This window comes from Melozone crissalis, unplaced genomic scaffold (genome assembly GCF_028551555.1).
Source record: "Melozone crissalis strain CALT ecotype California unplaced genomic scaffold, PUWL_Pcris_2 ptg000004l_1, whole genome shotgun sequence".
Taxonomy (NCBI): Eukaryota; Metazoa; Chordata; class Aves; order Passeriformes; family Passerellidae; genus Melozone; species Melozone crissalis.
Window position 1 is genome coordinate 1582185 of NW_026535782.1, and position 15649 is coordinate 1597833.

Sequence of the window (15649 nt, forward strand, 5' to 3'; positions counted from 1 at the left end):
GAAGAGTTGATCTTATGCTCAAAAGATATAAAAATAGAATTCAATCAAAGTCCTGCCTTGCCAGGAAGCTGTGCTTAGATAGTGCTCCTCTGGGCCTTGCTGGGAAGTGTAGCACTATAGGACTGGGATCTTTGGAGCTGTGATATAGCAAACCATATGGGCTTTCCTCAAGAAATGTTTTCTTAAAACATTTTGTGAGATGAAGCAAAGACAGTCTTGGCACTACTGACTGACTGTACAGTGACTAAAAATAGCCTGGAACAGCAGGTAAATGGTAAAAGCTAGATGGAGTTAGGGAGCAGCACAACCATTTCTGGGTTTAGAAAACATGAACAGAAACTGAACATTCAAAAGGCATATAGATTAAAAGAAAGACCTAGAAAAAGAAGCTAAAGATTAAGTAAATGTTCTACTTTTCAGGGATAGAAAAGAGGATTTTAGGGCCTTTTTGATATTTACATTTGTCTGTGCATCTTAAAATCAGGTAACTAAATTCTCTGATGATTAATTACAGTGGTATTTCTCATCCATGGTGGTGATGAAATATTGGTAATGAGTGACAGTTGTATTTTTACATGCTAGGTTTATTTGTTCCTTTACATCAACAAATTAATTAAAAGAAGAATCTCCAACAGTAATGAAAAATCTTTCACACTGCAGCAATTCATCAAAATATCCTTTAATTTCATTAGAAAAAAGTAAATTAGACCTCTAATTCTTAAGAGTTATTGGGTCATAGAAGAACCAGAAAAACATATTGTATTTTGCCTGACCCTTCAAAATCCACGAAGCACAGATTGTCATGCTTTTATCCCACCCTTATTTCTAAATTGTTTCTACAGTTTTTGACAGATTCCAGTCTCAGCTTAGCCTGGGAACAAAGACTCAGGGAATTGCTGTAATTCCCTGAAACCTCACGGTCTAATCTTGAAGTCCTTCTCAACCTTTCCTGAGATAGAACTAAGTAAATAAATTAACCTGATCATGTTCCTACTGTGAGATCAATCTGAATTTTATTTGCTTAAATGGAAGACAGATTGTCCCACTGAGCTTTAAGAGTTTGCCTGAATTATGGGAGGTCCTAAGGTCCTATGGATCGTCATATTTTTATCTGAAGGAGAAAACAATTCCTTTACCCTTCCATGGTAAAATCTGATTAGAGTCTTGGAGGTCCATTGGCAAAGATATCTGACAAAGCTAAAAATTCTGGAATGTAGCAAGATTAACTGGAGGAAATAATATTTTTGTCAGATCACTGATACTCCAAAAACAGACTAACTTTCACCTCTTCATCAAAACTAGGAAAGTATTTAGAGGCTGGTTTTCTTGCTATCCATTCTGAAATTCTACAATTTCAAGTTATCCTGCAATGATATTTTAAAAACATAAGAAAATTCTTCCAAGATTTCATTGTATTATTTGTTTCATATTTTTAACTATTGGAGTTAAACACTTCCAACACTTAGGAAGAATATCTTCAGGAAGTATGAATTTCCGTTTATTCTATTTTATTCTACCAACTTCTACTACCCAGAGACATACAGCTCACAGAATAAAATGCTGCACCTTAGACTCCAGGATGTGTGTCCTGCAGGTAGCCAGTTGAAAAGTTTGGAAGACCTAGATGCAAACACAGTGAATAATAATCTTTTAATTGACATTTGAGAATGAGAAGACTTCTAATGCCAAATGCAGTGAGAAGTAAGTGATGCTCCTTCATTCAGATGAGCACTGGGTTCAGCTCATGATGGACATTACCCCATGATAGGAGATGCAAACTGCACCATGCACCTTCCAGGACTGTTCTTGCAGTCTTTCTTCCAGTGCTTGGAGGTTTAATTCTTCTTCATTCACTTCAGTTTTCTTAGAGAGTGGAATCTGCTCCAGGTATGAAGTCAGCATGGTCTCGGAGGCTGCAGCCCAGAGCTGTCTGCACTCTCTGATGCAGGTTCAGCCAATGTGCACATCCATGAAAAGGTTTTATACAAACCTGTCAGCAAAGCCCACCCCAGCGCCTTCTTCCTCCTAAGGAAAGTGTTCAAAACCTGCTCCCACCTCTGCCCCTCACATTAACACAGCACCTACACCAGCATGGCCATTGATTAATAGTGAGGATTAGGCCAACAAGAAAACTTTACATACCTCTCATAAAGTTTTAAAAGCTTTTAAAATCGTGATCTTGAAAGATCATTTGCAGCATAACCATTTAGGACCATATTTAGCTGGATTAATTTAGGAAGAAAGATAATCCCTTTTTCCCCATCTCTGTATGTATTTCAACAGCAGAGTTAAAACACCCACTCCAAGAAAACAACAGTTCGTGACTTGGCTTTAAAATGAAATTTCTGTGCTGTTGTAAGCATTATTGTAGGTTATCTGACCCACTAGTGGAGTAGCTTGTGATGAATTCCTCAATATATGAACAATTAATTTATTGCCCACATCAGGAAACAGAATGGGAATTGGATGGCAGACAGGCTGAATAAAATGTTTATGTTTAGCTCAACGGTATATAAAACTTTTGGACTTTTATTCCTAATGATCTCCTCCGTCTGTTTTCAATAGCCAAAACTATTTTTGATACCAGATCTTGCACACTGATTAACTTAGACCACACTAGCTGAGAAATTAGTTTATGTCCACATATTCTTACCTGCAATATATCAGAAGCAAGTGGTGAAAATCCTAAAGTACCTCTGAATAGGTTAATATCCAGGGTATCCATTCCCAAAGTATTTTCTGATTTTACAGTTTTAAAAGTTAGGTATTTGTGTCTTTTCTTCTAGTCCAGACAAAATTACATTTTTTCTCAAAAAAAAAAGACAAGATACTTGAGTGAAAGACTGAAAATAGAAATATAGAGAGGTAGTAGTTTACCAGTTAAACAATAGGGTATTTTTTTTTTAATTTTCTGTTTTCATACTGCCAAAAGTCTAATTTTTCTAAAATGTGAATTAGTCTTCTGATTTTATTCATCATGTGAGTAATAATTGATTGACAGTCAAAGAAATGCATGAAGGGTGCAGTTTGTGTTCTACTCATTACATCTACACATTCTAATGCTTTATTCATAAAATAAATTTTCCATTTTACACAAATGAATAGTATTTTACACTGATGAATAATAGCTTATATTTGCATTTATACCTTCCAATTTCATGCAGGTACAAAAACCATGCCACCTTTAAGGTGGTAGCAGCCAAGTTATAGAAATCTTTTCTATAGTAGAAATATTTTCTATGAGTAATTTAATTTAAATGGTTCAATCTGTTTTACTTTAGGGTTGTCACCTAAGAATTTTGAAGGATGTAGAAGAAAAAGGTTGTATTTAATTTGTTAATATTTTGCCTTGAATAAAAGGCAAAATGAAGGTATTTTAAAATGGTCACCATTAAATTTCGATATATTTGTTAGCTTTAAAAGATGCTAGCTAAAAGATGAAAAAATGCTAGCTAAAAAGTATGTGTGCATCACTTGAGCTAAAAGTGGTCTTTGAGGTCCATGGGAGTTTTCTGTTTGCTTAAATAAGGAAAGAAGAAACTTTTTATTCTTTTTAGAACATGATTAACCATGCTGTTAATGTGATTGAAAAAACTTAAATTTTAGCAATTTTATGTGAAGGTGAGGTTAGACTGGAAGAGGGGAGGCGTAGTGAAGTTCTCTGAAGTTACTCAGCTGATTTTCAGGGGAAGGTGGAGGTTAATCAGTGTGATGTGCAGCAATATGAAACCCTGCAACCAAGAAAAGATTGAATTCATATGTGATAGTAGTTTTTCAAATGAGGAGAAAAAAGTAGAAATCTTTCCAGAATTCTTCAAGCCTCAATCTTAGGTTATCTCTAAATCGGGAATTGTTTAGCACCTGTAAAAATCTAGCAGTGCTCAAAATTTGTAACTTACATTTATACAAAAGAGTATTGAAAAGGACAAGAGAAGATCCTCTTAGTGTCAAAAGTGCAAAGTATCTCAGAATCATTAATATTATTCAGCATTATGCTGAATGTTTTTGTGCTGAGGTATTTGACAGTCACATTTGTCAGTACTGTCCCATTGTTGTTCTTAGGTTAAGTGCCCTGTCTGCTCACACATGACACTTGTATTTCGTTTAGTAACAGATCAAGGTAAAAATCAGATTTCATTTCTGTATCTGTAAAATATGGAACAATATCTCTCCAGGACTGGGACTTCCATTTTCTCCCCTCAGGATGTCACAGATACAATCAGTCATAACTTCTTCAGTATACACTAGAATGCCATACCAGCAGGTTAGTTATTTATAACATTTTATACCTATGTCAAACAGAAGGAATAGACTTCATATTCAACTTAGGAACATCTGGACTCACAGATGTCAATCCTGATCATTGGCAATATGTGATGAATCATTTACTCTACATTGATGCATTTTCCAAGATTCATTATACTTCTGAAAAGATGAAATGTCCTGTTTTGCATTACACACCACCTAAACTAAAAAGAATACCAGCCAGTCTGATATATTTTTCCAATGGAATTCCCAAAGGGAGATAGATGACTAACATGACTCACTAATTAAAGATGTAAAGATTGTTTGAAACAAATAAAGTTATAAAGACACTGACAAATTCTACAGTTTAGGAAATTCTGTGCTGTTTCAAAAATAAAGTTCTCTATTAGTTTTGGGCAACCTTCATTTCTACAGATGCTATAATTTATACTTTTTGCTTCACTTGCCAGTATTTTACACTACATCTCAACCATGTATTTTCCAGGGCAATAACCATTCTGTATATGATGAAGCCTAAGGCAAAACTGTGCTCAGCTCTGGCTCAGCTGAGGTGTTGGAATCAGCCCCAGCTGCCAAAATATTAACTTTTCAGAATGATCATTCACAATGATACCACCATTCAATTCATGTGTCTCTCTTAAGAGAAACAAAATTCACACTTGGCGGGAGACCTGCAAACAAAATTCTTGCTTTCTTCTATAATCTTTTGTAAGTGCCAGCAAACGTTATTTGGATGTATCAGTCATGGTTATTTGGATTAGGGTGCAGGAAGCTGTGTCACTGAAGCCTCCACTCAGATTAGCCTTCAACTGGAAATCATTTATTTTCCTCGCCTTGTGCAGTTTAATTCCTTTTGTGTTATTTTCTAGTATAAGGTTGCCACCTAGTGACAAATGCTTGCTGAAGCTGTCTGCTTCTTAAATTGGGGATAAAAAATTTGTAATCCAAATCCACAAGGATATGAAAAAAGTTATTGTTAATGCTTAGTCAGTTAAGGGGAATATTTTCCATGCAATACTGAAAGGTAGAAGTATGGATGGCATTTTCCCAAGGTAAAATATATCCAATATCACAATTTAAAAGGGCTTGGAGGCGGGCTTGATTTTTGAACATATTAAATTGTACCTATATACATATTTATTTTTCTACAGTATCTGTCATTCAGTGTATTATTTCTAAATTTTCTGATGACTTCTAATTTGCGAACACCATCTAAATCCTTTGAAAATGAGACCCAGTTTCTCCCTTCATAAATTTTTCAAGAACTATTAATCACCAGTTGAGGAGGATGGATGAAATCTCGTGTTCTGTCCTTGTGCTGGTAAATATTTCAATGCTGGGAAAACAAGTTATTGCTGGACCAGAGAAAAATAGTGCCTTTTTTTGTGTCCACTGAACATAGAATCCCCCCAGCCAGCAAGTTATTCCCAAACTGTAATTATTCCAGGTGAAGTGGAACAGCTCCAGTAGGCTGACTGGAAAACCTCTCAGCCTAATAATTAGCGCATACCGTATTTATAATGCAGTTCCTACAACGTGCAATGAAATTAATATGCAGACTATTGCCAAATTGTTTCATTTAAGGTTTTTATTTGAATGTCTGGTCTGCAGGTGGTGAACTTTTTACTGGTCTCTACAGCGACTACTGGGGGAGAGACGCGGCCGTGTTCCGCTCCGTGAACCGCGTGGCGCATCTCCGCACCGAGCCTGACAACGAGCGCCTGCTCAAAGGTCTGGGGGCAGAGGGACCTGAAACCAGGGGTGCTCCAGATGGCTGGGCCATTTCTGGTCGGCATGGGACCAGATAATATTTGCTATGTAAATATTAGCCTAGTTTTAGCCTGGTTCAAATTAAAGTGTGTAAAACACAGAGAATGGGACTGGAAAACCATCTTTGGCAAAAAATACAAAGGAATGTTATTTGTCAATTGAAGATGTAAATGCTTCAGCATTAATCTATTCTACATCTATTAGATCTACATCTGATAAATGTAGAATAGGTTAATAAATAATCTACATCTTAATCATCTATCTATTCTACTAAACCCCCTCCTTTTTTACTATTTACTAGTAACTATTTTACTATTTACTATCACCCAATTGCTCTCTGACTGACAGAGATCTTACCTCTAGTTTTATTTTTGAGTTGCTATAGGCTGGTTTTAAGGCTTGAAAAAGTAAGGCAGTATTTTAATTACTGGAATAAACCCCTTTTTGTTTTTTTTTAAAGAACCGAAATTTGTTGGCTCATACATGATTCCTGACAATGAAGACCACGATGATAACAAAGTGTATTTCTTCTTTACTGAGAAAGCTTTGGAAGCTGAGACAAGCACTCATGCCATATATACCAGAGTGGGACGTGTGTGTGCGGTAAGAGCCTTTCTCCGATTGTGCAGATAAGAAACTAGAACAAATGATGAATAGTCCAGCAAATCATTACCACAAACAGACTTAAGTTTTACCAGGAGCAGAAAGATCATGAGGAAAGATTTTGCTTCCCTGAACTGCTCTGTTCAATACTCCATTTCCCACTCAGGCCATCCTCCTGGTGTGTTATCTCATCCCTTTTTGGCTCCCTGGCCCCACGCACAGCACTAAGGTCTTGGACAGCTGCTGGAGAGGAGCACTGTTAACAAATGCTCTCCCAGCTGCCCATATTGGTGCTGTCTAAACACTGAGGAATTTTGGGTGCTTTCCTCTTCTAATAACCAGCTATTGTAAGGCTGATGAGAGGAGCTCTCCCATTTTCCCGCTGGGACTACAACAGCTTGATTAAAGGAAGGAAGGAGAAAGTTATTTCTTTACACCTGATTTTGATTTTATAAAAAGTTTGTATTCCCCCTCCTAACTGTAGGGAATGCAGTTTAGGGGATAGTTCAGAGGATTCCTGAAACTATTGAGCAAAGAGCAAGATACAAGTTAATTATTTTCTATCACCTCAATAAGTGGAATTTGTCATGTATGCTCACCAGCATTCTGCCCTTTAAACGTTCTTAGGTACTCCTGTATAACTTAAAAACATCTGATGTATGCAAAGTACCAAATTGCAGCCTCAAACATTAATGTTCACAAAGCCACTTGGATTTCTGGATTCCAGCCTGCATCAAGATCCAAGCTGGAATACTTTGGCTTCTGTTCTGAATATATGCCTGAATAGTTTATTTTAATAGTTCCCCTACTCTGCAATATATCCACCAGGAAGTCTTATCTCTAGCTATGGGTTAAACCAGAATCCCACTGACCTTTCTCTTCCACTTCTCCAAAACGTATCTGGCCATTAACTTCACAGCTGTATGTCATAATTCAGATTTGATTTAGTGAATACAAAAACACCGAGCTGGTGATTCAAGAACTAGCTTTTTCCCCCCGATTTTACATTTTCATCTGAGAAGTAACAGGTTTTGTAACACAGAGGCATGTACTCTGCATATTTCTACTTTACTAAGGAAAACAGATCTCTGTTTGCATGAGGAGTTTTGCAAGCCTGTTGCAGAGCCTTCAACAACCAGTCACACAGGTCTTGAATTTAAGACCACAGATTGAGGATGCATACTAAAGCAAGTAGTGCTAAATGTTCCCTTTTCTTGAAAGTCCCAACAGTTGCAAGAGCAAGAAAAAGGTGAGGCAGCTGTAGCAAGGCAGGTGTTATTTAAAGTTGGTGAAATTGTTAGAAAACCATGTAAATAGCAGGTCTAAAGATATATTCAGGGCTTCAGTTTCCAGATACATTGAAATGAGCTCTTAAAGCAAAGCTAAACTTCAGTAATGTACTCAGTATATCTAGTTTGCAAAAGTGAGCAATTAAAAAAAGCTTTGCAACAACTGTATAGCTAAAACAATCCAAGGATGTGGTGCAGAATTAAAAAATTCTTATGAAACCACAGATCTTAATGAGACCTGGACTTGATCAGTGCAATCCTACTTGAAAACTGACTCCAGAGAAATAAGTCTAGTAATGGACATGTGGTTTCAAAATGGATGCTTTTGACATTAGAAAATATAATGAGCAGCTAATTCATCAGAGATGTTTGTGCTTCTAGGCTTACTCATTCATATTACCACTGGCATTTGTTTCTCTCTGCACAGAATGACATGGGAGGCCAGCGAGTGCTCGTCAATAAATGGACCACTTTCCTCAAAACCAGACTAGTTTGCTCTGTGCCTGGGAAAAATGGAATTGATACACATTTTGATGAATTAGGTAAATATCCTAGACAGTAAACAGCTAGAAATAATGGAAAAAAAATACCTTCATCATAACACATTTTACTGTCAAATATTGCACTTGGATTCATTATCAGGGAATGGTGGTTAGTGTTGTTTCCAATGTATATAAAGTTCTACACATATGGAGTTCACTATCACCAGTTACTCCTTTATGTACTGCATTGTTTTTAAAAGATTAAAGTCTGCATAAAATTAAATTGAATAAATGAGTAAAATATTATTATGCTTCCAAGAATTAATGAATTTTCTTTTGGCAGGCTGAGAAAAGCAGGTTTTTAACAATAATGTTGCATTTAAATTTTACAGAGGATGTGTTTTTGCTGCAAACTCGTGATAACAAAAATCCAGTGATATTTGGCCTCTTCAACACCACAAGGTAAACAACTAGAAGAAATAATAAAAGCCATAGAGGAGTGTTTGAACAGTCTGTTAATGAGCTAGAAACTGGATGATGCATATCCCTTAGCAACTATATAGTAGCATTTTTATCTCAGTTCTACTCACAGCAGGTTTCCTTGTTAATGTAAAAACTTCTCTATAACACCCAGGGGCTTGCAGTCTCATTCTGTGATTCAGTATATCTGGATCACAAATTAATTAAGTGTTTCTCAGCTTGACAATTTCCTATGTCAAAGTCAATGCACATCTGCATGCTTATAAGAACAGCATCCCAGAGCCACCTGTCTCCCTTTAAGAGCTCCACTGTAATTCAAGGTTAAGTAGATAGCAGCTGAAATTCCTATGAACTTCTTAGTTAAGCCTAAAGCAGCAGCTGCAATTTACTGGTGGCCTCCTTTTCCTTTTCCACTGCAGCCCAGCTCAGGTGCAAGCACACAGTACTCTCAGCTTGGAAATCTGACTGTTAGTTTAGGAGTAACTGGTAGAAAACAGCACCTATGCTTTTGCCACTTTCTCCTGATTTTTTTTACTAACAAAAGGCAGATCTGCTCCTCTAGGGTTGCAAACACCTGGCATTTCCTCATGGCTCTTGATGCCAATAGAGAAAGTTGGGCACCAAATTGAAATTTTCTGGATTGTCTTCTGCAGTCCTCAGAAATGATTTCTTTGTAGAGAGCACTCATGCTTCTTAAAAAAAAAAAAAAAAAGGCAACCAAAAAACAACAAATCCCCAAAAACTAAAAAAAATATTCTTATGGAACAAAATAACATTTAAAAATAAAATAAAAACTTTTATCTGGATTGTTCTACATAAAGTGATCTGATCTAACTAATGATACCAACCAACATTCCCACTCAATACAAAAAGGACTCATTTTAGGACTGCTTATTTTAGTCAGCATTGGTTGTTTCCCATCTTTCCAAGCAAAAAAAAAATAGTAGGAAAATGTTAAAATCTTAAACTGTTTAAGTCACTAATCAAAAATATACAGGACCTGAGTTCACTGTGTTTTGCTTTCTGTGTTTCTAAACAAGCAATTTAGAGTTTGTGTACACTAGCATCAAATTTTGGCATAACAACAGAGAGCTTCCTTGGAGAACTGTTATGAATACAAATAAATAAAAGACTTTTGAAGCACATTGGATGCAGTATTTAGTAGAAAAGCATATAGGAAAGAATAAGTGTTTTCTCCCTGAACGCTGCTGAAATGTGACTCATTTTTAATTACATAACAATGCCACTATTATCTGTACATAATGTGACATATGGCTTTAATGATGTCTTTAAATTTTCCTTCACAGCAATATATTCAGAGGATATGCTATTTGTGTTTACCACATGGCAAGTGTCCGAGCAGCTTTCAATGGACCATATGCTCATAAAGAAGGACCTGAATACCACTGGGCTCTCTATGAAAGAAAAGTACCTTACCCTAGACCTGGTTCAGTAAGTACAGTCTATTTTCCACTGCTTTGCTATGTAAATGATTGTGGAGTGAAAAAGCAGACTGCTGCTAATGTTCAAATCCAGGATATTTATTGAATATCTATATACTCCAGCTATTCTTGGAAAAGTGTGGAATGGCTCAGCAATAGGTTTAATCAAGTACTAGAACCGTACTTTTTCCAAAGGAAAATAGTGGGATTACATATATAAGGTTTTTCAAAATCCTGTTGGGACATGATTTTATTAACATTGTGTAAAGGTCCCAAGATCCCAAAATTACGACCCCAGAAAAAAGGGATAGAAAGAGGCAGATCTGATGTATTCAGTTTCATTCAGAAACATTAAGTGCATTACATGTGAAGGAACCTCTCTTTCTTTCTCTAAAGTGTTAAAACCAGGACATTTAGCAAGTTTTAAAGGAAGGAAAAAAACAAAAATACAACAACAACAACAAACCTCCCCCCCCAAGAGAATCCACTATTTCAATAGTTTCAGTATTTCAATAGTTTTCAGGAGGTTCTCGTTCCTTTTTTCCACCTCATTTTCCAAAAGGATCAAATTTAAATACTTCTGTAATTTAGATCAATGAGCAGGTAAGAAATCAGACATATTTTAATAAAACTGACTAATCAGAATAAATGCATTTGTAGCTAAGGAGCAAATTCTCCATTATTCAAAGTCCTTTGCTCAAGATTGGTTCTTTCTGGAAGCAATGGACTGACACCCTCACAGTTCATTGATTTCCTTTCAGACATCACAGAGTGAGATTTTTCTACCCTTCAGTCAGGTTCCTGAGCTTATCTACATTCTTGCTCTTTACCATTTACAAAGAATGTAAAAATATTAAAACAATGCTGGAAAAAAAAAAAAGCCTCATAAAAATCACTCATATTTTTTGTTAATTTTCACACAAGTCTCTTTGTAAGCATTTTTTTTCAATGGTTATTAACTGAAGGGAAGGAACAAGATGTATTTTGAGAATGCAATTAAATGGGAATTACTGTAGCAAGCAGCTATAGAGGTGCTGTCATGTATGGAGCTGTTCCTGTCTGGTACTTAGATTTCTGGAGGAAATCACAAACTCATGACTTAAGAGACAAATAATTAACTTCTACAAGGAATTGCCATGTTGTTTCCTCAAGGATGTCACAAGTACTCACTACCTCAAGCCCTTTTCCTGTTTCAGTGTCTGTTTAGGTGTTTCTGCAGTTTCTGTGCCAGGTGCTGACATCCCCACTCAAGGGTGAGGAGGGTCAAAGGTGCCCTTTGCATTGCAGGGCCTGTCCCCATCTCTCAGGGCAGGCACAGCCTCCAGGAGGGGCAGGCAATGCCAGTCTAACTCAGGGAAGCACAGCATCCAGCATTTCTTTTTTACCCTTTTAATCCTTTTAATCCTTTTGGGATTACAGCTACCTACCCACCATGGAGATTGTCATGTGCTGCAAAGCTGCTTTTGTTTACACTCATGAAGGTCTGCCCCTTGTCATGTCAGCATTGGGCAGATTTCTAACTCTGAGCAAAGACATTTCTAATAGCTCTTAAATCCACCCCCCCATTTTCACACTTTGCTCATTAATCTCCTCTCAGGCTTTGGGGGTCACTCTCTTGAACTTAAAGGTGTAATAAAGAGTTGCTGGACATTCCCTTCAGTGCTGTTTTCCCTTTGCTAACTGAATCAATATTCCCTTTTATACTAAAAGTCATTTCCATAAGCATTGTAAGTAATATACAAGCTTAAGTAAGCATAAGTAAGTAAGCATAAGTAACATACAATTAATTTATCACGGAATCTCATGAATGAGAGTTGGAGAGGCCTATTATCTTGTCTGCTCGATTGCAGTAATACCTTTCTCCCTCTTGTATGATTTCAAATGCATCCCATTTCTTATTTTAAATTAATAATTTAAAATTAATATTTTTCTCTACTTAGCTTGGAGTTATAGACATAAGTCAAAATTTAGAAGCAGATACTCCAAAAAAGAGATTATCTAGGATTTAAACATTATGAATATGATCTCACCATCTTGGCCAATGAGCTACCACAGTATCAGTGCTGGCATCAATACCAAATATTTTTTTGTTTGTTTGACATCAATTGAAGTCATTAGTGTTGAGTCAGGATAGAAAAACAGGTAAATAAATTATCAGGTTTTAGGAAAAATGGTTGAATTCACAGGAATTATTGGTTTCCTATTTGATATTTTGTATAGCAAATGTATGGGTTTTGCAGTTTTACCAAATAATGAGACTGTACTGTGCATGGATTGCAGAATAGCTGTATATTTTGCAAAGGTGATACAATCCAAGTTCTTTAAGTGGTATTCATTTTTTTCTGGGCAGTAGAACACCTCACATATGTTATTTGGACTAGCATTAAACACAGGCATGAATTCAGTGTTAATGACTGCAGTTATTGCATTGATATCTCCCAGCTCTGAAGATTAAATGGTGTGTTTTTGGCAAGAAGGAGAGAACTCAGAGCCAGCACTTCAGCAAGGTTGACAATGATTTATAGGAAGGCTGCCCTGAGTTCCATTTGCTTCCAATGCTTCTCTTCCATGGCAGTGTTTGGGTCAGACTAGAGTGTCACCTCCCCAAAAAGGCAAGGCATAGGAACAGAAAAAGGAGCAGAAGAGTGCAAGTAATTTCCCAATATCAGGGAAAAAATTAGCTGAGGAAGTAAGTCTCTCCTGTGTGCTAATAGATTTAATTGTGGATTTCTTTATATGTTGCAGAGCCCATCAGAGGCTGAAGTAGATGGCTCTGCCAGGTAACAGAGCATTAATTGATTCATTTTTAGCTACTCATTTAGGGCAGTTTAGAGGTCTTTTTCAATGTTTAGCATGAAGGGAAATTGTGTAGCAGGCTGTAGCCAAATGTTAGGCTTCACACTCCAAACAATGTGCAGCATGTTGGTAAATTAAATCCCACTACCTTTCCTATTAGAGGACTGACAGTCACAAGAGGCAAAAAATAACTACTAATGGGTGTCTCTGAAAGTCAGCACTCATTGATCTTAGGTATTAAATGAGTAAAGAAGAAGTCTATGGGGAATGAGAGAGCTTAAAACTAAATAAACAGAGAGCCACTGTTAAGAGTCACACAGGTTCTGACAGGCTCCACAATCCTCTGCTGTAGTCTCTCTTGGATTTTTTTTAGTTCATTTAGGCTGTGTTTAGAACTTTACAAAGGGAACCTGGCAATGCCTATTCACTTGATATGCTGCACAGGCTCCGCCTGTCTTCGTGCTCCAGCTCTGTCTCTTTATTGCAAACAGCCAGTAAAATTCCATTACTAGGTTGATTAGACAATTACTTTTAAGTCAACAGTGAAAAAATACATTCCTGTAGCTAAACCCAAAAAAGTGTAAATAAACATTGCCCATGCTTGACAAGTGCAGGAGTTTGTTATTGTCGATCACAGCTGACCACAAGTTTAAAATTACTGTTTCCAGTAAACTTAAGGAGAATTGTATTTCATTTTATTGATTGAAAAATCCAATTTAAATAGAGAAAGGCTGCTACTGTGGCTTTGCTTGAAATACATCTTAAAACCACACTGTCTTATGAATATTTAGAGAAAGTAAATGGTTACTGAGATATTTCCAGCTTGATCATAAATGGTTTCAATTAGACATCATGAAGCAAATTGGAAGTGTAGGATCTATGTTCAGTTGGGAAACACTATCTCGTTCACAAAGCATCCTAAAATTAACTTCTCTCTTTAATGCAGTAAATTATCTCTAATTGCATATTTAACTGAAGGAGTAAGCCTCTTTTAATCAGTCATTGATATAAAGTTTATTTGCTTTACAAAATGGTAGATTGATCAGTGCAAACATTGGTATTTGAAGCTAAACTGTGATATATAATACTGTCATCAAGAGTCAGGAATCAGAATAAAACATAATGCTATTAGAATGCCTGAAATCAAGAATTACTATTGGCATAATTTTCAAGTGTGTTTAGTTTCTTATGGTAATACGTTTTGCAATCAAAAAATAATAAAACTAGAGATTGATTTCAAGCATTAGTGTTCTGCTGACTTTGCTGTTTCTTTACTGGCATAGAAAAGCCCTTTCTTCTTACTCTGTCCATGGCCCTTTTGATTACATCAAAATATGAGTTTGGGGAAGAAATAAGCCCTATGGTTTTTGTCAAAATCTGAAAGTGTTATCCTTTATTCTGTCTTAGTATGCCCAAGAGGGATGAACTCCTGCTTCCTAAACATGACAATGCCAAGGCACTGTTCAGCATTTCCTTTCTTCTCATGATTAATAATCCATGCTTGCATAAAGTACAGGGTTCGCTGTCCTAATTCCTGCTGTGGTCTTCTGGGCTTGGTTTTCAGCAGACTTACATTTATCCCTGAAAACAAGCCCCATTTCTGGCAATTTCTTGGGCAGACCTTCAGGATAATCTGTGTTCTGTGTTTTTGCAGTGTGCCAGCAAGGTAAACGGCGGGCTGTACACCACCACTAAAGACTATCCTGATGAAGCTGTGCATTTTGCCAGGAGTCATCCACTGATGTATCAGCCCATCAGGCCTGTTCATAAGAGACCAATACTAGTTAAAACAGATGGAAAGTACAATCTTAAACAAATAGCAGTGGACAGAGTGGAAGCTGAAGATGGCCAATATGATGTTTTGTTCATTGGAACAGGTAAATAAAGAAAGCAAGAAAGAATTTTTACATTTATGATTTTGCAAGGGTTTTTTTGTTTGTTTCTTTTCTTTTTTTGTTTTGTTTTGTTTTGTCTTTTTTCTGCAGGATGAAGCAAATCAATACAACATTTATTTTTATCAACTTTTGTTTTCATGTCTTCACCTTACAGAGGATGTTATTCATTCCAGACATGTGCTTCACTGTGATGCTAACATATAGGAAAGTAATGGTACGGAACTATTTAAAAACTAGCAAGAGAAAGAAGTATAGGATTCCATTTTAATTTCTTTTCTTTGCAAAAAAGAATATTAAAAATTTGCAGAAAAACCAGCCTTAGTTTTTAAATTTCAGAACACTGTCAGGTATCTAAGCTGAGACTTGGAGACCTGAGAGAAACAAAGGTGATATGATTTCCAAAAATATCTGTTCAAGTTATTGGCTTTATTCCACAGTTTCTTTCAGTTCTGGAGAAAACAATGGTATCTAGCTGATACCATTAAAGAAACCTGCCAGCTTCCAGATTTGAGTTTCAACACAGATGAAGGAAGGAAGGAGGAAATGCCCAATTTCAAAAAACCCAAAACTTTCAGAAGTTTCCTGCCAAGTTTTCTTGTCTTTCTTCTGTGCCATTTTTTTTAAAT

At 36.4% G+C, this 15649-nt stretch overlaps 1 protein-coding gene across 1 annotated transcript in view; it reads left to right on the forward strand.

The window, feature by feature from the left end:
- The window catches only part of SEMA3E (semaphorin 3E), a 128273-nt gene that overhangs the window by 95286 nt on the left and 17338 nt on the right, over window positions 1-15649 (forward strand). The window contains exons 6-11 of the mRNA XM_054272194.1: window positions 5878-5997; window positions 6497-6639; window positions 8356-8470; window positions 8803-8872; window positions 10198-10342; window positions 14783-15005. Of these exons, the coding sequence (XP_054128169.1) occupies window positions 5878-5997; window positions 6497-6639; window positions 8356-8470; window positions 8803-8872; window positions 10198-10342; window positions 14783-15005 (816 nt within the window). The remainder of the gene's footprint in view (window positions 1-5877; window positions 5998-6496; window positions 6640-8355; window positions 8471-8802; window positions 8873-10197; window positions 10343-14782; window positions 15006-15649) is intronic.